Consider the following 23615-nt stretch of genomic DNA (forward strand, 5'->3'; position numbering starts at 1 on the left):
CCCTATCCAATAGGCCGCTGTCTCAGTGTTATTCTGGTATTGTCGTTTCGTTTCAAGCTAGGATTGCTGTCTTGTCAAAAAGTGTAAAACATCCGCATTCAGAGCAATCTTTTCAAGAAAACCAAGACCAAGCGCGGCATTGTTCAGGCAGGCTTGAACAAAGCTTTGGTGAAATCTTGTCACACTCGATACAGGAGTGCTTCAGATCGCAGGTTGCTCGATGAAGGCGGCTGGCTAACCCCACCACTCATCGTTTCTGTTTCAGAGACGCTGCGCAACAATAAAAGAATTGAGAAATCCGTCCTTGTACACGAGCAGTAAGTTAGCGGTAATCTCCTACATACATGCTATCTTGCATCAACTCAAGAAGATAAGTCAAAGGGTGGGAGTTGCTTTCGTTTTCTTATCTCAGTTGTGCGCTATAACTAGCCCTGCGAGCAGACAATCGAACTCAAGCACCGCGCAGAAAGCAATTCGTCAACTGCTCAAGAGGCAGCGTTACGTGGCATAGACGGCAGATGCCTACATGTGAGTCTGCAGGAGCATAGGCAGAAAGTGCGAAAAGGGAGAGAGGGTTTTCTTGGAATACATTTCTCTCAATGCGGATGTTTTACCCTTTTTCACAAGAAAGCAATACTAGATAGAAACCCAAATGACAATACAAGAATTATCGTTGAGGCAGCGGCTATTGCAAGAGACAAGTGGATCAGTAAACCTTCCGTAGCGTTGACGGATAAAAGAATTTGCTTACTTAGAGTCATCTGCACGTGAGGATCCTTAGGATTTGATGGTTTTTCCTGAAATTTTGTAGTAGTCTTGATAACTTACACAAGTATATGTGGCTGTGTTCATGTGCGCGACGATTCATGCTTCTTGTAATAAACGCCCGTTGGAAGTAAGTGGTAGTCCTCGTTGTCTCTTTTTGTGTCTGTTTTTGCGCTGGTCATATCTTTATTTTATATTTCCTTATATATATTTATCATATTTTTTAGTCAATATCTTTATCACGGCGTTAGTTTCACCACCAGGTGGTGCTTATAAGAACTCGGCACATCTTAATGGAATATGAAGGTGTTCACCTAGTGAGACCCGTGGGTAAAGTACACCTTCCAGAAGCACTTGGATTTAAAGTGGCGGGAGACATCAACCGGTAAGAAGTCAAGGTAAGTAAGATACGTTTAGAGTATTGGTGGAAAAAATAAGCAGAGAAGAGATTGATACAGTCGGATCCGAAACAGGCATAGGTAGCGGTACAAGGTAGATACAGTTTTGAGGAAGAGAAAAAAATATTAAGGGGATGCATATAAAACTGCTTGAAAGAAAAACATGCATAGCTTACCTGACTCAAACAGGCTCGGTGATTATTTATCACCGTTCCGTTTCAAAGGGCATGCCATTAAATCATCATCGTCAGCATTAAATAATGTACTTTCAATTGATATACCTGTTAAGAGCTTGCGCTCAAGTCATCTACTTTTTCGTCCGCGTGTTTTGTGCGCAAACCAAATTATGAATATCAGAAAGTACCAACTAGGCCCAGTTTTCAGTTCTGCTCTAGCTGACGTAGATAAAAGACAATGTCTTCCTGAGTGAGTTCGGGGTACGAATAGGGCGGAGCTCGTGGTACAATATCACGTCAGCCCCCATGTCACGGGTCGAGGAGGAGGGTCAGACTGCTTCGGATTTTTTGACTTAGCTATATTCGAGATCGGCCCACAAATTAGAATGCACGCGCTCCGGGATTGACCCACGATAGAAGCTAGAAACAGACATACCCGATGCGGAAAAGTTGGGCTAACTCGCTAAGGAAGACCGTCTTCACTTTAGCATACATTAAAGAGGATGAATGCGAAATCCTGCGCGCTCACGAGATATTCATGACATTACTTTGACATTCTCATTCGAATGAGATGTTACTTCCTCTTACTTGTATTCTCCTTGCTTGTCTTTCCCTTTGCTTGTTCTCTGTTTCGGTTGCCTAGACATCGCCACTGGTTCTGCGTGGTTAATGACACCTTAGCACGACCATGGGTTTCGCTTTGTTTTTAATTCGTCTATTTTCTTGTAGCGCAGGCACATCGGGGGGGGGGGGGGGGGGGGGGAACGGAAAGGCACATTAGAGAAACACAAAGCGATGATTTTCAACAACATATTTATTACCATTTCTCGCAGGCGTACTTATACTCCTCAAAACGTAAAAATACAAGTGCACATTGCTCGGCAAATATGAACAAAACGGCGAAAACCACACGCGAACACTTTCGTTGCCACACTCATTATTTAAAAGGGTGTCCGTTAAACGCGAACAGAGGTAATCGAGCTCGTTTATTGATAAAGAAATTGATGGCTTACTGGCGCATGCGTCACCAAATGTGGCTATGTTCGCAGCTTCCATGGTCATTTCGAACTTGCTTCTGCTCATGATAACAGTTTCTTTAATGTGTCTGAGACGTCACGTGAGACGTCACTTGAATTTTGGTGCCAGAACATCGGACGGGCTTAGAATTTTTCGACCCATGAGTCATCTAAGACTTTCGCCGTAAGATAGGAATCGCAAGGCATTGGAACATGCTAGTAGATTTGTATTGAAAAAAAATTTTGACCTCGTACCTCAAATGCAGTGCCAATGCAAGAGCGGGCTGCTGCAGAATGCTCCACTTACCACTCAATCTCCCAGTCGATTTCATTTTTTTTGCTGCAGTGATCTGCGCATACAGCGGCAGTTTTTATCGAGGCTTTTGCATAATTGCACGCGCTTATCTCTAATTGTCCCTTTCGCTGGCGTGAGCGTGTTACGACCGCTGCTTTACGGAGATATCGCCCTCATAACCGCAGGACTTGATCCGCAAAAGGTTAGATTGGGAATTATCGCGGTTATGTGCGATACTAGATGTCAGTAAAGACGTCATATTGCCGTGTCGTTCTAAAAGATCGATATAAATGCCCGGACTGACGACCGTTCAGCACGCCTGCGTGTAAAGCACTACCAGTAGTAGCGATACAAGAAACCAATTACTGCGGCAGCATGGGCCTCGGAGCAAAAACCAACATCTGTGCACTGCTCCTAATAATTGCATTGTCGCAGTCCTTCGGAGCTCCTCGGACTGAGAAACCAGCATCAACGCTTTATACAGGTACGCATATTTCCAACTCGCAACGTTCGCTTATATGTTCTTATCTGCCAGCGCTAGAGCAAACGGCTCATTGTCGCAAAAATTCCCCGTCACGCTACCAATGGGCCATCATAATGCTGTCACAGGCTGGAATTTTCATGTCGAGTTCATGTGAAAACTAGTCGGGCAGGCTGAATGAGAGTCGAGTCGGGCTAACTCAGCCCGACTGCATGAGGCAGGATGACCCAGCCCGACCCATTTACATGTGAACGCGGATGGGTTAATCCCGCCAGCGCCAACACTTGCGCGGGGCCGCTGTGACGTCGCGATTTATGCGCCGGCAGCGAGAATAGTGTCGGAGCAAGTTCAAGACAAGCACTGCGCCGTGCAACTTCATCGTACCGATAAGACTCATGAAATAGAGCTGACGCAGACAACAGGGGGAACCGGATGCACATTTCGAACACGTTCATGTCTCGACGCTGTGTGCTGTCGTTGTCCAGACTCGTCAGAAGCGAGTTGGTGTATCATGTAAACGCGGTCACGTCGGGCTTGTTCAGCCCGACTTCTGACTTGACCCACTCGCCTCGAGTTCCTGTAAACGTAGAGAGTCCTCAGATGCGATGGTGCGACAGCCATATTTTCCCGAGTCATCGCGCACCCTCCCATTATTCGAGAAAGCATTCCTTTCTTTCCAAGCATCAAAAGATCACCCACTCTCATGAAAAGGCGTGAAGGTGGGAAGAAGTTGCAAGTAAAACGTTTTGGGCTTACCACATAAACTTATTGATACGTTTGCAGGTTTATTTTGATAACTGTGGCTTGGAAGAGGTTGATTGTATAAAATATCTAGGTGTTACATTACAGTGTAATTTGAGCTGGAAAGTCCATATCAGTGAACTCTGCTAAAAAACAGTGTGATGCTTTGCGTTTTTAAGAAACCGAACGTACTTTGATACCCAGGACTTAAAAGTGATTCATTACTGTCTTTTTCACTGTCACTGTGAATCCTGGGGCTCTACATTTGGTATCATTTGGAACCTATCATTCGATTTGAAAAAAAAAAAGGGCTTAACGTGTGATTTTGTTCCGTGCAGCATGTCACCGCCGCCAACTACTTTTTCAAGTACTTCGAATACTCCCATTCATGTACATGTATGTCTTTGGAGTAGAGGTTTTAATAACAATCAATGACATTATTTATAATAACAATTAATCATCCATTCCACTGTTTACTGTACCAACGAGTAACACTAGAAACGCAAACAACCCTAATTTTATTTGCCTGTCACGTGTAACGTATACGGCGAAAGTGTCGTACAACACTATGATGCAGAATTATGAAATGCAATAGCACTTGGAATTAAAATAGCTAACTTTTCTGCAGCAATTAAAAAGTCTCAAAGATGAGACACCATTGTTGTTTTATTGCTCGTCATAATTTGCGTCAACTATCATCTAATAGCGTCCATATAATATGACCGTAATTATGACAAACTCACTGCTTTGTACATGTGACTGTTTTATTTTTCTTTGTTTGTTACTCTTTTGTTTTTGCGTATACTTTTTTGAAGATCTCTATTTTTGGCTGTAACTTACTGCATGTGCTATTTCACTGATTGCTTAAATGCGACTTTGCTACTTTAATTATACTTGAATGTGTTATTTCATTACTTTGTTGCTTTATCATGTGCTGTGCTGCAAATTGTGCGTGAACATGGACTTCTACTAGCTTCAGCTGTTGGCGGAACATTCCTTGTGCACTCTGCTTTTGATGTGATCTAATAATGTGAAATAAAATGAAATTAATTCCTCGGCTTGCCTGCGTACGAAATGTGCCACGGTTGGTGGAGTTTTATTCAGTCTTCGTATAACGCTACTGTACAGTCGTGGATCGATGGATACATTCGCACAGGATGGCCCAGGGCCTTGGTGGGCTGAAGAAAACGAAAGGAAGGGCGCATATCAACACAGTTCTCTGGTGTCCTGACAGGCGGCAACACTCGCGCCACGTGTGGGTTGTTCACGGACAGCCGCCAGGATTGTGGACATTTGCTGTGGGGGTTCTTAGGCATCGGTATAATCAGGAATCTGTACATGCCCGAGACAGTGGGGACCCTTAACGATTGCCTACATCCTGCAGACGGCACACGGATGCTATAATTGCGCTCTACCGTCTTGTGGTGCACGCTTACTCGAGATAAGCCCCCTTCTATTATGTTTACATAGAGAGATACGCTTCCTTTAATAACTTCAGATGGGACGATAAAAAGCGACAACTCCTTCGACGCTGCTGGTACTGGTTTGCACAGTTTATCAATTATTGGTCATTTTTAGAGCACAGCCCTCAGACACCCGTTCCTTCGGCGAGCGTCAGCGTTTTCCCTCGACGTAACCGAGAGAACGAGCACAGCGAAAAGTGAAAGACCCAACGTGGAGCGCAGAGGGTGAAGAAAGACGGCGACAGCGATCGAGAGCGCGATGAGGAAAGTGGAGAGGAGGGCGCAGCGGAACCATGAGGCGCAAAGCGGTGGGGGAGGGTACGGCGAAAGCGTGAGAAGAAACGCGTAGTGCCGCGCAAGACGGGCGACGACCGCTATGAGATGGCGCCAGAGTAGTGCGCCGTCGTCTGTTCGCCGATGGCATGCGGCGAGCCAGCTAGGGTGAGCACGTCCAGCGATACCATATATGGAAACAAAGCACTGCGTGAGCGGAGGTCTGTCTGCGGCAAATGCTGTGAATCGCGCCTCCGCCGGCGATCGTGAGGCAGTCGTGCTACACTTCGATCCGTTTGCAACGTGCCGCACGAGACATTGTCCGCGCCAGTCAATATATCGCCAACTGAAAACACGCCAACTGCAATTTCGGTTTAGGGAGTGTCGTAATCGTCGGTGAACTTTTTTTTACGATTCTGATAGATCAACTTCCTAACTTTTAACGAAAACCACTCGCCGCGGGGCTTAGTGGCTATGGTGTTTTCACGTAAAACCCCAGAATTCAATAAACGCGAACCATGCGCTACCTTATTGCTCCCCCATTTCGCGGCTATTTGTCTGCCTCTCTGTTCTGGTTTTGGGTAGCGCGCCGACTCCTTAGAGGGCCGCAGCTCCTGCTCAAACTATTACCATTCACAAAAGTGTCGCAAAACCACATTACCATTCACAAAAGGTCGCACGAAAGTGTCGCCGTCCGTAGGTCGTCGTGTGATGGCAGGTCAGTGGCAGCACGCGTGAAAGACGATCTGCGTCATATTGATGTGAATGTTCTCGGGACGAAAGCAAATTCTTAGGGTCTTTTTGATTCGCGAATTATCAGAGGACGTCGTTGCCACTGTCGACATAGATCGGGAAAATATGCGTTTAGAGCAGGTTTCAGCAAGCGTACATAACCTTGACCAAGTCGCTTTAGAAGAACTTGCGCTTGGCCTGGTCTGTATTTTCTGAAAAGGATATTTACTCCTGAAGAAGGACGAGGACAAGGAAAACATGAAAAGGGGCGGTAACTTCAGGCTACTTTATTGAGGATGGTTACGTAGCAGTATAATTATTCGGTTTGGGTCAATATTCTAATAGAATACTGCGCACTAACTATTCTATTCGTATTCGAAAAGGATCTATTCAGCATTGCCGTCTATTCAAAACTAGCCTAATATTTCGCAACACCCGATTGTCAAAGTCCTCCGTCTGCTAAACAAAGTATCGCAATTTATCTGAAGTGAGACAACGACAAAAGTTTTTGAAGCAAGGCTGAAAACAGGATGGGAAATACAGCGTTTTTTTTCTGCTTTGACCTGCCGTGGTTGCTCAGTGGCTATGGTGTTGGGCTGCTAAGCACGAGGTCGCGGGATCGAATCCCGGCGACGGCGGTCCCATTTAGATGGGGGCGAAATGCGAAAACACTCGTGCACTTAGATTTAGGTGCACGTTAAAGAACCCCAGGTGGTCCAAGTTTCCAGATTTCCCCACTACGGCGTGCCTCATAATCAGATCGTGGTTTTGGCACGTAAAACCCCATAATTTAATTTAAAAATTTCTACTTTGCAACAGGAACCTGCATGATAATTAACATGTGATTTTTGTTTGTAGTTGTTATTTAGTTTTTTGTCATTATGTAGATATGCGGCAATCTAATTTTTGATGCTACAACTTGTGATGCTTTCCTTCAAACAGGTCATTTAAGTGTGTCTATGGCACAAATGTCCTTCAGCAGCTTTTCAAGTGAAGCTTGTATTGCCTCACAAGTGTTGGTGCCGTTGTAGGTGTGACCGCAAAAACTCTCACTCTCAAGCCACGCGAAAATAAAAATTACTCGTCGGGCTGCGGATTCCAACCACCGACCTCCGGGTTTCGAGACCACCACGCTAACCGATTCAACCACTGTCGGTTCATGATACGCTCCCTTAAAAGCGGGGTTATATATGAACAGGTGCTCGGCACGCGCTCGTGCCACTGCTCCCGCGTTCGTCATCGTCGTCTGCTTCCACAGCTGGCTGCGTTGCCGCTAATCATTCCAGCGTAGAATTTCACTTTTCTGTCGTTGTAATGGAGAGGCCGCGCTTACGGGGCTATGAGCCATTGCTTAAGGGGGTAATAGGCTATGAGCCATTCAATGTCTTATGTAACGAACAGATTTAACTTTGAAGAAATTTCATGGAAATCCATCCAGAATGAACGCGCTCGGGAAAGGCCTCGTCGTCGACGTACCGATTGTAGCGTGAGGGCCTCCGAAGCCCAGGCGAAACGTCATCGAAGGGCCGCGGACCATGAGTTGCGGGAACGCGGTGTTGAGGCCAAACGTCAGCGAAGAGCCGCCGACCCTGAGTTGCGGGAACGCGATGCTGAGGCCACATGTCGGCGTCGTATAGCCCTCCAGAAGCCCGACAACGGTTGTGCACGCCTCGGCAAGCTAGCGCCAACTTCCCCGGTGCGACGGCCAGGTTTCAACGCGAGTTTCTCAACCGGAACTTCGGAGCCAGCTGCAGCTCTTGTGACCGGTTGTGGTTCGAGCACAACGTGGTACTTGTCAGTAGAGCACTGCACGGGCCGTTATTATCGGCCCGGGTCCGGCCCGGGCCCAGTGACTGTTAAAGTTTACCCGCCCAAGCCCGGCCTGGTGACTCAAAGCGAGACCCGGGCCCGGCCCGAGCCCCACAAAAAATTGGCTGTGGTTTAGCTCTGGTTAAACCTAGTCGATAGCTACAGACCGCTTAGGCTGCGCTTGTAGTTAGACATGTTGTTATTAAACTTAGTGGTTTCCCACTATACTAAGAAAGTAGAGACGTTGTAGTCATCCAACGGGTAAAACTGTATTTTCCACACCAATGAATACACTTCTATGATCCGTAATGTAATGGAGGAGCGTGCCAACCGCTCGGCATGCTCCTCTTGAGTCTCTTCAGCGCGCTGTCTCCTCTTCACTTCATTTCTACGGCGATCCCTGGTATCCTTCAGGCTGGCCGACTTCTCACCATCCATACTGCGGCCTCAACTATGGCTGCGGCGACGCGAGCTCTCCCCTTCCCGGTTGAACTACTGTATCTACTAGCAAATGGAGTGTTGCTTCCCGGTTATCGCAGCTGCGGAGCGTGGGGTGGGATGTCATACAGAGGGCGCGGCGAGCGCGCCAGCTGTGGCGGTTGCCAGGCAACGGCGGACGCGCGCCTGTAGGAGCGGTGGCCGCGCGGCGACCGCGACGAGCCGAGTCGACGGAGAATCGAGGCCCGTGGTGTGACGTCACACAGCAGGCGCGGTGAGCGCCCAACGTTTAATACCAACGGCAGGACCGGTGGCCGCGCGGCGACCGCGATGAGCCGAGTTGCTGGAGAATCGGGGGCCATGGTGTGACGTCACGGTGCGGCCACGGCTCAAAGTGCGGCGACGGCGAAGAGGCCAAAACCTGGCGTAATGTAGCTATCGCTACTAGGAGGAGGGAGTAGATTTTAATGAAGAGAAGGGAGGAGAGGTCGGCCTGGAGATCGTGTCTCTAGCCTGCTACTCCTCACTGGGGTAAGGGGAAGTGGGAGATACAGGGAGAGGTAGGTGGCAGGTGATTATATGATATCGTACAACGAGCAACTTTTTGCACACGTCTAATACGCGGTTGTGCTCTTTTCACACACTCCACACAGGAGTAGTGTTGTCCACACAAAACGTCATCGCGCAAACGTCATCGTGCAAACTTTCTTCACTTCTCAAGTCCTGACTTAACAGGTCCTAGAGACGACGGTCTAAGCCCGTCTCACACATAAACATCAAAAGTGATCTTATGGTGAGCTGGGCATGATCAACTCTTCTCCACGCGCCTAAAACCTTTGCTTCCGAAAAGGGGCGGGAGTCCGAACAGTCAACACTACTTTTTAGTGTCCTTCGCTCGGCCGAATATTGAGGGCACATGCAAAGTATGTGGTCTATTGTCTCGGGAGTGTGACAGACGCTACAATCAGGGTCACGTTCTCGTCCAATCTTGAGAAGGTACTTGCGAGTGTACGCCACACCAAGCCGTAATCGATGGATTAGTGTTTCCTGGCCTCTCCGCATCCGAAGTGGAAGCCGGAATCGCAAACCGGCGTCAAGTCTATAGAGGCGCTCTTGCCGATGTTCGGGGCTGTCCCATTGTCGCGCCATAGACGTTTTGATGGCTTATTTTGTCCCCCAAGGCAAAAAGGAAATAAAAAAAGAAATGTGGGGGGAGCCCGCACCACGGGAAGGTATAACGGGCACTAAAAACAATCATAAAATAAAATGAAAGGGGTCATCAGGGCTGACAACCCAAAAAAACTAATTCCGAGAAAAAAACCAATCAAAGAGAGAAAATAATGAGTTTCGGAATCAAAGTCAGCGAGCTTAAGCGGGATCAACGAAAATCAATAAGTCAGGTAGTGCTAGTGTAACATCAAAGAAACCTGGTAATCGGCTCGGGAAGGAAGGTTAAGGAAAGTATGTGGCAGCTCTCGGCAGTGACCCGCAGCGATCAGCATATTTATTGTATAAGATAAAATGAAAGAAAAGTCTAAAAGTAGAATCTTGAGCAACTGGCTGGTCGAGACGGTAGGGCTGGCTCGTGGAAGCAGAACGAGGTCACCACTCGAACGCAGGAAGACCGGGTCCAACCTGTACCTGCGCATGGCCGAATGCTACGAAAAAACTGGTGAGTAATGGGAATGAGCAGTCATCGTGAAGAAAGAGTTGGACGAGGCAAGCGAAATTAGGATGGTGCGTTTTGATGGAGTTATGTAGCAAGTAGTTGATGTCATAACGGGAAAAGGGAAGTTTTATGATCTTCCCGTCAGTATATATGCGCCATTTCTGCCTCCGCGTCAATCTGCTTATTTCCGGCTATTCCACAGTGGCTGGGAATCCACTGCAGCGCAATGGTATGTCCGGATTGAGACGCCTGAGTAAGCAGAGCCATGATGTCGTAAATTAGAAGACTATATGCGCTTTTTTGATTCATATAATTGCTTATGAGTTGCAGCGCCGGTTTTGAGTCGCAGAACACTATCCAGTTAGCGAGGTTTTGTTGCAGTATGCAGCGGACTGCTTCTCGAATGGCGGTCAACTCAGCTGCTGTAGACGATGTTTTGTGTCCTATCTTGAACCGCCGCGTAATCCCCATTGCAGGTATCGTGTCTGTGTAACAGAACCCTCTGCAAAAACATGTTCGGTATATCCGTACTTGTAAGCAATGTAGGATAACGCGAAATGTTTGAGACCCGCAAGCGGCATTTTCGATTTTTTCGTTATTCCGGGGATTCAGATTTTCACCGTCAGCTTTGCCATCGTCTAGAGTGGAACTTCCGGTATGTTATGCGGTGCGAAGTCCGACGGCAGTAGATCTCGTTGCGACAGTACGGCTTCTGAGTAGGCGGCGTCAGCCCGTAAGCTTGTGACATTTGTCAGTGGATGATTCCGATGCCTATGCATTCCTATTCCTATTCCTACGCATTGGCTCATGTTGCAGATCAAATCGAGCTGGGCATGAGCGTGCCTCTGCAATAGTGCCCCATGTGGAAGTACATCATGGTAATCCTAGGCAAGTTCTTAGTGCTCGAGCCTGAGGTCCTTAAAGTGTGCGGACAGCAGATGTACTAATCCGAAAAAGTACAGGCGCGCTGTAGCGGAGGTATCCAACAAATAATGCCTGGTAGAGCTACAGAAGAGATGATTGGGATGGCTTCTACGATTTTCCAGACATATGTCGAGTGATTTGAGCAAAGTTGTCAAGCTTTTTTCTCAATGCAGAGATGTGCTTCGACCAAGATAAGTCACGGTCGATGGTGACTTCGAGAAACTTGTAGTGGGTTACCGAAGGTAATCTTGCCATCAATCATGACGGAGTAGCAGGCCATTGACTTCCGTGTAACTGCCATGGCTACATTCTTTGTCGGTGAGAGCTCTGGTCGACGACTATTTAGGTATTGCGACGTTATTTACACTGCACGCTGTAGCTTCGTTTGTACTTGTAAGCGCCTTAAGCTCGTGGTCCATATACAGATGTCATCTGCCTACACAGAGACCGAGACTGTGCCTATGAGTTCTTTGACGAGTCCAACGAGAACAACATTAAATAAGGTTGGGCTCAGTACACCTCCTTGAGGCACCCCACGGTAGACTAGATGGTTCCTTGTATGACCGCCTAGAGTTGTCAAAAATATCGTTCTCTCTTGATGATATCGCTACAAAAATTTCACCTACCCTACCCGGCCCGGCCCGATTGCAAATCAGGCCCGACATAGGCCCGAACGGAGACCATCAAGAGCAAAGTGTTTGAAATAGCAACAACCGATGTTTTGTTGGCAGATGCTTCGCTAGCAAGTACTTTAAGCTTCAGTAATTTATTTTACAAAACGTTGTGATGGTGGAAAAAGATGACCAGACATACAGGTACGAGGAGCGTTTATTCAGCTGCGGCATACTATACTTTTTCTGCAAGTACAGTGGTGGGAATCGTCAAGGGCGTTTTGGAGCAGACTTTGTATCAGGCAAAATGATTTGTAGAACGTGTCGCCACTTTAATATCAGGTTGTCTTGTGGAGTTGATTGAGCTCTAGTTTCCCCTGCTGCAATTGTCCATGCGTCAGCTGGCATGACCATGAAGTGCTTGCGACCTCGTGATTAGCAGCCCAACACCATAGCCACTAAGCAACCAAGGTGGGTCATAATCATCCACATATTGTGCCACATGTCGAAACGTCTGTGGCACAATACCATCTACAGCAGATTCGAGCTCACGTTCTACTCTGTTCAAAAATAGTTCGCTAAACACAGGTGCTACTTATGACGCTTTGCACAACCGTGATTTTTGTGGGAGAATAGTGTCTTCCCGCCCTTTGACGGTCGAGCCCAAATATACAGATAAAGGTTCCACAAACGCTGCCACTGAGACACCGACCCTGAGTTGCGGGAACTTGTCCACAAACTTCTGCTCGCCATTATACTCCTGCGCGCAGTCCCTCACATATGCTAGAAGCCTGTCGCGTGGTAACGAATAGAACATGTCTTTGACGTCAATGCTGAGCACTGAAAGAGAACGGGACGTCTCCCTGTCCAGGTACTTCACTACATCGCCCGAATTTTTGGCATGAAACAGGTCCTGGACGCGCAGGGATGAAAGGTGTCTCTGTAGATATCCTGAGACATCGTATTGCGCTAGCATTACATGCAGACTGCTCCTGCTTTGTAGGTGTCTCCCTGGCAAAAATGTGGGCCGATTCCGAAGGCAGTGCAGCGTCTCAAATTGTTAAAGCTGTCACGAGGGAAGAGTGCGGGAAACTGGCAGGTGACGCACGCGCTAGAAGCTTCAAAGAGAGACTTTGGCATGAGAGAAGCGTGCGTGCCTTCGTGGTCTCAGAGAGCATTGAATTACAGTCCTGTAAGACGGAGGTGGTCACGCATTTTTTTATAACATTGCATGAGGACTTCATCCATTTTGAAGTATTTCACCGGAAATTCGAGCTGTGTTGAGCGTACGCGCGCATCACACTGTGCACAAAATTGTAAGTTTGTAAAAAGTACGAGGTACAGAATCGTCACATTGATAAATGAGAGTGTGCGCGGTTGCCCATAAAGCACGTCAACATAAAGGAAGCGCTGTCTGAGGCAGGGCAAAACATAAATGGCCCCTTGATGAAATACAACCCACTCTACAAGACATGCCCAGACAACGCAGGGAAAAGACCGACGACCAAATTGCAGCGGAGAAGCGCCGGCGTGCCGACGCTCGTCGTCTCAAGCGTGCCCAGGAAACGTCCGAGCAACGAGCCGAGCGGCTAGCGCAAGATCGTGAGTCGAGGCGCACCCGGAGGCAACAGGCCAGACCAGGATCAGACCAGCACACATGTAGTACGGCCGGCAGAAGACTATCGTCTTTCGACGACATTTGCAGCGAAGCACGCAGATACGCGGCCATTTTTTTAAACAAGGACCATGGGGTTTTGATCAACACGTGGAAGTGTCTAATCGTATCGAGGAGTTGGTGCTCATTGACGTGGTTCGGAGTAGTCTATTTATTGAGATGAAATAATGTTTGGGGCTTTTTCTTCGGTAACGCTGTTGACTGCTGTGTTGTGTACATGTTTCCTTGTACCAAATTCTGACACAGGCGCCGCCGACTGGACTCTACGACAAGATGAGCTGTTTGAGGGAGACATTATACCATTTGGAGACAACTCGGACGATGTAAGACTGGTTCTTCCCTTTTCTTGACATTAATTCGCTGACTCTTCCATACAACTATCTCGATCTTTTTAATCGAAGTATCGTTGCTCGTGCTGCCTAGCTTTCTAAATTTAACCTTGCTTCAAAACTAAAAGCTACCCCTCGAAAAAGAGGAATTGTTAAACCATCGCTCTCTGAAAACACGAAACAATTCCCAAAAATCCGCCTGATGCCTATAGGCAACTGTGGTCAGGTGCCTATAATGTACACAAAATTTTAATCTTGCATTTTTTCTTTGTGGTTCTAGTTAAAACATAAGGTCGTCAAGCGACAGTTAAGCGTTACAGCGAAGCGACGGTAAGCGTGTTCTTTTCTTTTCGCTCACAGCGCAAAACGCGTTTACATCGTTTAATATACCAGGCGTCCAACTTATTGCTGCACAACTCGGCACTCCATATTTGGGTTCATTCCTTCCGAATGTTCCCACTGGGTCGTCTCATCCTCAGCATCATCAATCATGCCCTGATCATTATAGGCACTAACTCCCAAACTCTGACATTGTTCCGGTCTTCCCATTTCTGTGCCCGACCCGGAATCGCTATTTGCTTACAACCACGCTAAGCATTGCTCATATAGGCGATATGGCATATGAATAGACTATAAATAGCCACGGCGCATCAACAATAGATATGCCGCTAGCCTTTCCTGAACATACTTTCCGGACCGCTTTGGCCTACTTTCTTTTATTAAAGTGAATAATTTTCTTGGGATCTTTCGGCCGTTTTCGTGATGGTACGGGGTGGTCGGCGTCGATACAGAGGGGTCTCGTGAAACCGAGTTGTGGGGCACGTTAAGGTTGTGCACGGTCAGTCTGAATCTCTCCCCCCCCCCCCCCCTTTGGAGCACACGGGAAGGACAGCCCTTCTCCCCCTGTGGCGGGAGAGAGGGATGGCAGTCGCCTTCTACTATCGGCGTTCACGCCGCTGGAGACAGTGTAATGAACAGGCTTATACATCTAATGACCTGCACTGCCGATACAGATGTGCTAGTTATGGGCTAAGTCACCGCCACCGATTTCATCTTTTCATTTAAGCTGTGTTTATATTTGGGAGGACAGAACGAAATCCCCCACGTTGGTAATTACTTAGCGCTGCAATCAGCCAATTAGCCTGATCACTAGAGATGGTTATCGCGATCTGTGCATGTTCGCAGAGAGCCGCGGTGACTGGCAGTGCGGAACTCTGGCCCAGAGGCGTCATCCCCTACGTCATCGCTCCAAGGCCAGGTTTGTAAGCCTTCTTTAGAAATCGCATGTTGTTATTGACGGTGACAACGTAAGAAAAATTGGAGGATGCTTAAGCTTCGCCTTTAAGAGTGGAACGCGATAGCGTTATCGGGACCCGTTCGCATCGTATTTTTCTTTGAGTAGGCTTCACTGCAACACAGAACGTGGGAAAGCCAGCTTACAAAGACCAAGCTTACATCGATCCCCTTAAAGTTGGCTTCACTTTTAAACAGAAATGTATTGCTGGGAAGACGTTTTTCCAGGGGCAATATAAGTCATCTTATATTGAAATGTGAAGGCCCTAGGACCTTTCTTTATTATTTTATTAATTGTTCGCTATTGCCCAGACGCACGCGCGTGTGTCCAAAACGCATTAGGCAGGCCAAGTCGCAATTTGACCTGCCGTAGGGAGCCTACATGCAACGCCGTTTTAAAACAGCGCTTGAATGTAGGCTCCCTAACCTGCCGAGGATGCGAGCGCCATCTGCATTAGATTTTCGCAAGTAGCCTACCCGAGCGCGCCGCTGCTGGTATGGTAGAAATGCTGGCAAAATGGGTTTGTGTTTGAGTTTCCTCGTAACAGAATTATGTTTCCTCGTACATTCAAATAACAGTCCGACGCCACCATGTCTGTAGGTTGTGGCTAAGTCTACTTTACCATTTTTCTGGCGGATTTCACTGTGAGAAATTCATTTTTTGTTCACTAACACCTTGCACCACGCAGAGGCCCTGCGCGGTCGGGGTGATTCGGGATAATTTCCGCAGACGCCGATGCCAACGCTGACGCCGGATTTACTGCGACGCGAGGCCTTTAACGCTATCGCGTTAATATAGAGTTTTAGATTAGGGGGACGCAAGCGCTCGAGGCACCTGTACTGCGCATGCGCAAAACCCTACGCCGGTGCGCAGTACCGTGGCCCCAAGCGCGAGGGTGCCCCAGCGATAGCGTCCCTCTATTCTAAAACTCTCTAATAATGCACAGGCCGTTCCTTTCCGCGACCCGTTAAACTCTCACGGCATTTCCCAGAACACTAAGGGAGAAAGAAGCACCCGAGTCGCCCGGTTTCCGCGCCTTCGTTAAAAACCACGCTCTTCAGTAAAAGGCATCATCACCGAAACGCGCCCATCGATGCACAATGATGTCCCACGGGTGGTCCGTCTTCGGCGGGCCCGTAAAACTTTCAGTCCCAAGACGGACTGCGCCTCTATACTAGCCCATGCGTCGTGTTACACGATGCCTCGGGCCCGGAAATGGATTCTCTGCCACCGAGGCATGCCCATCGACACTCTAATGACGTCTTGCACGTGGTCTGTTTTAGGCAGAGTGCAAGAAGGCGTTTGGCCCCATTCGCGTTTCTGGGCAAAACTGCTCCTAACACCAACCCCCTTCCGCGCATCTTCAGACCGCCCGTGTGGCATCTTACGATGCACCGGGGTGGCGACACGGGTTCTCTGCAGCCGAAGAGCGCCTCCTGACCAGCTAGAATCCCCCCCCCCCCCTCCCTCCTCTGATTTTGCCTTCTGCCAGGGCGGAAAACGGCGACCTTCCATACTTCTGGGGCGAAATTGCTATTCAGGCCCCTCCCCTTGCGGTTTGTCAACGTCCTTTACAGTGATGATGATTATAATGATTATGATGTAGGGCGTCACGTACGTCCTCTTCTTCCGCCGGCCTGCTGCTATATATAGTGGGCCAGCAGCATAGAGAGATAGAGGGAAACAGGCCCGCATCCAGCGGTTATGCAGACGTTGTCAAGCACACATACATATTCGCCTCTAACCCTTTCCCCGTGAAATCAAGATGCTGTAGCCCTGACACGGTGTTTGGTTCGGCAGATCGAGAGAAGCAAGTGATCCGACAAGCCATGGCTCGGATTGAGGCGATGAGCTGCCTGCGCTTTGTTAACCGCACCACGCAGAGGGACTACGTCTTGATTTATCACGGTAACACGTGAGTACAAATACCGATATCGCTTCCTGCTTACTACGAATAGCTGCTCGGACTCGTCCGTACATAAGTGATGTGCAAACACGAGTTGCTATGCTACTGCTGGGACTCGTCCATACGTAAGTGACGTGCAAACACGAGTTGCGATACTACTCGCATAAGGAGCAATGTGGCTGAAGGGAACAAGTTTTCAAAGTTGTTATTCATACTGCAATCTCGGCATACGTGACAGAAGAAGTGAAAACAACAATGAGAATTGGAGGACGTGAATAGAAGTCGATGTGTGATGAAGTGTTAAAGGAACATTGAACGCGGAGGAGGAGGAACGACTTTTTATTGAAACCAGCAGTTTAGTTAGCCGGGCCCTCCCACGTGGGGACGTCGAGGTCTTGCCTTTTCACCGCCTCGCAGGCTTGCTGGGTAGCCCAGAGTTGGTCGCCGAGGTGGGAGCTGCGCAGGGCGGCATGCCATCTCGACGAGAGGGTCACAGTATTAATTGTCGGATATTGGTCTTTACATTCCCATAGCATGTGGGGAAGCGATGCTGCCTGAGTCTTACAGATCTTGCCAGTGTTACTAGGGTAGGTGTCTGGGTAGATCCTGTGGTAACGTGTTAGTGAGGGGTACGTGTTTATCTGTAACAGGCGAAGGGTGGTTGCCTGTGCTCTGTTTAGCTTCTTATGAGGGATGGGGAACGTTCTTCTTTCGAGATAGAATGATTTCGTAATTTCGTTGTAGCTGGTGAGGCGATCGCGTTCCGCGGGTGCACCTGCGCTGTCTCCGGCACGGTTGACAAGGCCTCGTGCTACGGAGTGAGTGACCTCGTTGAGGTTGGTGAGGTGCGGATGTACGTCGCCGGCGTGCGCTTGAAACCAGACGAGAGTGATTTGGTTTTCAAGTGAGTGAGGGGCTTGGCGTAGGATGCGTAGTGCTTGTTTTGAAATACGACCTTGATGTAAGTGCTGATTGCCGCGCGGGAATCGCTCACGATGGTGTGTCAGTCCGGATCAAGGGTGACCAGGGCGATGGCCACTTCCTCGGCCGTCTCGGCGTTTTGGGTTAGAATGCTGGCGGCATGTTTGAGCGAGCCGCCTACGGTGGTAGCCACCGTGAAGCGGTGCCCGTCTTGATATTCAGCTGCGTCGACGAAGGTGACGCCCGTGGTGTCGCCATAGGCTTTAATGAGGGAGGCAGCCCTTGCCTTCCGACGTTCTTTGTTATAGTCCGGGTGCATGTTTTGGGGGGATAGGGTCGGCATGTAGCCAAGTCTCTACGCCGCGTGGAATCGGGTATTTGTCGCCATGTTGACGGTGGTAGGTGATGCTGAGTTTAGTTAGAATGTGCCGGCCCGTTTCTGTGAGGGTGAGACGCTCCAGATGAGACCGACGCTGTGCTTCGATTAATTCGTCGAGGGTGTTATGGAGTCCTAATTGGAGTAGAAATTCAGTGATGGTGTTGTTTGGCTGTGCTAAGGCTAGCTTGTAGGCTCCGCTCCGCATATAATGATGTCCAATTTCGTCTTTTCTGCTTTGTAGCAATTATGGAAGGCGGCGACGTACGTGACGTGACAGATGACGAACGAGTGAACAAGGCGGATTAGGCTTTCTTCAGTGGCGCACCGACGGGGGGGGGGATTCGGGGGTTGTAACCCCCCTTTTGCTTAACCCCTTTTCTTTCCTTACGCATTTGAGTACTGCAACCAAGATGAAAGACGCGCAGTCGTCTGCACACTCGCAAAAAGCGCATTTTTTGACAATTTCCCGTGAAGAAATCGAAATTATTGCTGCTTAGATGGTATTGGCAAGCTGTCAACCCCCCCCCCCCCCCTGGCAGAGATCCTGGGTGCGCTACTGGCTTTCTTCCTTCATGCCCTGTCGCCGGTTGGTCGCCCGTTTCAGCAGCCACGACGTATTGGCCATCTGTCGGAGGATCTTGGATATAGCCGCTAAGTTGGCGCCGTTGGCTTCGATGGTCATGCCGAGGACCCGGATGGTGGAGACCACGGGTATGGATCCACCATCCCTCATATGGAGTTGGATTTCCTCGTAATGGCGTTTGTGCGTAGATCCTAGTGGTGGGCGTTCACGGAGCGTGCGGCGGTATTGGAGGAGGTCTGACTTGTCGGGGGAACATCGGAGTCCCGTGCCTTGGAGATAATTTTCGACGGCATCGATGGCGTCTTGCAGAGCGGTTTCAATTTGTCCGTCGCTGCCCGTTGTGGTCCAGATGGTAATTTTGTCGGCATTGATGGTATGTTCTATGCCATCGAGCTTCTGTGGTTCCTGTGCTAATCCGAGCATGACCAAATTGAACAGCATTAAGGAAATGACAGAGCCTTGTCTGGTTCTCGCGCATCCGAGAGTGAATTTCTCAGATTTAATATCTCCAACCGAGAGGAACGCCCGTCGGTTGGATAGAAAGTCTCGTACGTAGTTGTAGGTGCGCTCGCCGAGGTTGATCAGGGAGATGCGTTCGAGGATAGTAGAGTGCGCGACATTATCGAAGGCGTGCTCGAGATCGAGGCCCAGGATCGCCTTCGTGTGTCGGGATTTGTCGTCGAGAATTAGATTATTGACTTGGAGCATGGCGTCCTGGGCTCAGAGATGCGCTCTAAAGCCGATGATTGAGTAGGGGTGTGCAGACGTGTCTTCGAGGTCAGAGTTTATGCGGGTAAGGAGTGCATACTCCATAACCTTACCGACACACGGGGTTAACGAGATGGGGCGGAGATTGGCAAGGCTAGATGGCTTACCAGGTTTTGGAATAAGAATAACTTTGGCTGTTTTCCATGATGGGGGAATGTACCCTTGGCGCCAGCAGTCGTTAATGTACTCGGTGAGCTGTTCCACCGAGGGGTCGTCTAGGTTTCTCAGAGTTTTGTTCGTGACGCCGTCCGGGCCTGGAGCTGAACGGCTGTTCAATTGGCGCAGAGCAGCGTGTACCTCGGCCACGCTGAAGTCCTCATCGAGGGCTGAGTTCGAGGACCCCGCGTACGGTCCGTGAGGCTTTGCGGATCCGGAGGGGGTGTACTTTTGGCATAAGGTTTTGGTGACGTGGTCCTGGCCGTGCGCCTTGGTTTCTGTGAATAGGAGTTTGGTGAGACGATCCTGCTGTTGTGAACGGGTGCTGGTATTGTCAAGAAGATGTTTAAGGATTTTCCACGAGCAGGAGTGGTGGAGTTGCCCGTCTAGAGAATTACAAAGCTCCGCCCATTGCTGTTGATTAAGGACTCGGCAGTGTTCTTCGATAGTCTTATTAAGTAGTGCAACCTTTTTCCTGAGTCGTTTGTTGAGTCGTTGGAACATTGAAGAGAAAAGAATATTTCAGCTCCATTGGTAAGTTATACTTATGTAACACTAAAGCAAGCGACTCTTGCCGGGAGAGGAGGCTGCCAGAAAAGGCGCAACATCTAGAAACGCCTGGCGGCGCCACCTCGAAGCTTCCGCAGCAGCTCGCCGTGACGTCATAGATTTTGACGGGGTCTGCTCGCGACTGCAGTGAATTTGTTATCTACATAGATGGACTGCATTGCATTCTAATGGGGCCAAACACCGCACTTACCAAATTTCGACAACTTTTACTAGCTAACAATGGCCCAAATGCGAAAAACAAGAGTGCATTGAAATCAGTGACGTTACTGATGCACCGGGATCGGAATTTCGGCGCTAAATTATAGAAAGATGGAACTTTCACCTTCATTTCCTCTTCCATATAATTAAAATAGTATAGCAAAATCAATAAAAATAAAGTTTACCAGCAGTAATTTATTGGTGTAAACTTATTTACTGTTTCCCGTTAGTGTCCTGTAATGTACAAGAAAAATAGCTTTTTACTCTTAGAAATATGGTGTCCTCTTTTCTCGCATACTCTCTCAATTGAAATTATACCCGACATGGTTGCTTAGTGGCTGAGGTGTTGGGCTGCTAAGCACGAGGTCGCGGGATCGAATCCCGGCCACGGCGGCTCCATTTCGATGGGGGCAAAATGCGAAAACACCCGTGTACTTAGATTTAGGGGCTCTTTAAAGAACTCCAGATGGTATAAATCAACCCGGAATCCCTCACTACGGCGTGCCTCATAATCAGATCCTGGTTTCGGCACGTAAAGCCCTACAATACTTTTTTTTTCAGCTGAAATTCTATCGTGCAACAAAGAAAGCGCTGCACTGCATCGCAGGCACTTAGAGGAAGCTGGTGCATCGTAGTAGCTAAGACCGCTCAGTATAAGCAACTCAAATTGACTGCAAACATCGAATTTGTAAGCTAAGCACATGCGGCTGAGCGGCGCCTCAGGATTAGCTCCTTGCTGATCAAGGAAAAGGAAACGCGTGGTTGGTCGACCATAGTATATACCCGCGTTCAAAGAGATTTTGCGAATATTACTAATGCCCGCCATTGCCTGTTTGCTTTATAAGGGTATCTGCAAAGCAAAACTCTCTGAGAAATTGGATTTATCATTCATTTTATAGTCCTTGCATTCACCGTTCTGTGTTTGTGTATGTCTAATGCAATAAACTCTTCTTGTCTCGTTTTACTTACCATCTAGACTATGAGGATCTTCTTTTTTTTTCACGCATGTGGATGAATGCCGTGTTATATCAAGTCCAGCAATCTGGGACATCGACTACTGCGGCAAAGCCGACCCTGGGGCGATGCGGTTGGCGTAACTCTATGGGAAGCATTTTTTAAAAAATCGATTACTGAGCAATGGCTTGTTTTTCGCGATTTGCACTTTAGGCACTAAATCCCGACAACGTTCTCACGGTATATGTCGAGTGTAGTCTAATTGCACTGGCTGGATTTTTTTCCTGGGCACTTTTGTAGACCCATTGAAAATGCATGGGATGATTTTTAAAATGTAGTTTGCAGCACAGTAAAAACTCATCCGCTAATTGCACTCTAGTGGCACATACTTTAGGTATTTCTATATATGTAGGTCCAGTTTGGTATTTTTCCGCTGGCTGAATGTTTTTCCTGGGGCGCTTTTGTTTGGCTACTATGCGGCAAAGCATCTCTACAGGAGCAAAAGATTCGTCCGCCGTGCAATTGATGGGAAAGAGCTGGCGGACCATGTCAAAAATGGACACGAATGTGCAGCTGTGATGCATATTTGCTCCATGACGTATAAGGAAACATGATGGTATTAGATTCTGCAAGAAGTAGCGGGCCAAATGGCTTTATGGAGTGCCATCCAAGCACGAAGCCTGGTTGCGCGCCCCCCTTTTTCTCAAGTTTCGGTGCATGGTAAAGTGTTTCATTTGGTATTTAGAAAGATAAGGTGCTTAGACAGATTTAGTATTAGGCAAATTTTTGAGACAAAAAGACATCGCCAAATAGAGCACTTGTTACGTGTGTTTACGTGTTACTTGTCAGGTGTTTACTTAATTTGTTATGTGTGTTACGTGTGTTTAGTGCAATGTGCCGACAAATCGAAGGTTTGAATATTATCAGTGTAAAAACAAATTGAAAGGAAAAACTCATGATCTATAGTGCGCGTGACGGAACGTGATAAAGAGGAAAAGATAGTCCCCGTGTTACAGCGAAAATCAGCAGCTTCGTCTCGTTTAATAAACCATCCCGTTTTAGTTTTAAATGCATAAGCATTTCTATGCCTACCAAATGAGAAATTTGTCCGTCCGTCACGTAAGACGAATGCAATGGCTCATAACCACGTAAGGCAGAGAGCCTTACAAGCGCTCAGCAAAGTGAAGCGAACAGCGCATACATTCATTCAGATCACCCATACTATACACAGAACAGCGCACGTTTCAATAAAGAACAAGTGCAAAACAAGCGTCCGATCCATGAATAAACATTGCATGCTCCCTCAGCAATTGTAGTGGTGGTTTTGTAACAGCTTAGCTGGACATCCAGGTTGATAAGGACCGATAATAGTTCGCAAGGGTCGGATCGTGTTCGATAAGGTTGATAACGACCGATGAGGGTTTATAAGGGTTTATGCTGGTCAAATCAAGTTTCATAACATTGATGATGACACCGGGCAGCGTGGGGATTAGCAAGCGGCACAATGCTTGTGCATACTTAGGCAACTCCCAGAGGAGGTTCTACGTGATTTCTTTTTTCAGTTCGGAAGTATAACTAAAATCATGCGTGCCTGTTCAGTGTACACAAATCTCGCACGTTATACGCGAAGGTAAGGTTGTGAAGGTTTGAGAAAGTGGAGCCACAACCGCTGAACTACACCGGGTCAATTGTTGTCGGGCCTGCTGTGAGCAACACGATTGCTTAGCTGCGCAAATAGGTAATCGCTTCAGAATACTTCTCGGAGCCCCGCTTTGTCGGGAATATTTTCTCTCGTAAGGTGACTCTTACAATGTTCTCGTAGCGCAACAAAACACTGGTCTGACGGTCGTTCGGACATGACTAACCTGATTCCGGGCTTTTAAATGCAGTCGCACCAAATCGCCTGGAAATACGAAGAAAACATACAATGCGTTTGTTTCTCCACAAACTCAGTCGTACTGTGGAAAAACAAGCTTCTAGTTTATGGCAGCGGTATTTCCCGTACACAACTTTTCTTTATTATGATGAAAGCAGTTATATGTACACTCCAGGCTCATTTACGCCGACGTCATACGCGTCGCCTTCGCTGTC

The 23615-nt window shown here is 48.1% G+C and overlaps 1 protein-coding gene across 3 annotated transcripts in view; it reads left to right on the top strand.

Moving 5' to 3' along the window:
• LOC119454527 (astacin-like metalloprotease toxin 5) overlaps positions 1–23615 on the top strand; it is an 81069-nt gene that overhangs the window by 15082 nt on the left and 42372 nt on the right. Inside the window, exons 1-4 of one of the 3 annotated variants that reach the window (XM_049666889.1) lie at positions 2841–3134; positions 13713–13789; positions 14981–15053; positions 16890–17004. In XM_049666889.1, coding sequence (XP_049522846.1) covers positions 3026–3134; positions 13713–13789; positions 14981–15053; positions 16890–17004 — 374 coding nt within the window. In that variant the 5' untranslated portion in view covers positions 2841–3025. Of the gene's footprint in view, positions 1–2840; positions 3135–13712; positions 13790–14980; positions 15054–16889; positions 17005–23615 lie in introns of those variants that run through there. The other 2 variants (XM_049666887.1, XM_049666888.1) reach the window with 2 other exon arrangements.

The sequence above is a fragment of the Dermacentor silvarum genome, chromosome 5 (genome assembly GCF_013339745.2).
Source record: "Dermacentor silvarum isolate Dsil-2018 chromosome 5, BIME_Dsil_1.4, whole genome shotgun sequence".
Lineage (NCBI taxonomy): Eukaryota > Metazoa > Arthropoda > Arachnida > Ixodida > Ixodidae > Dermacentor > Dermacentor silvarum.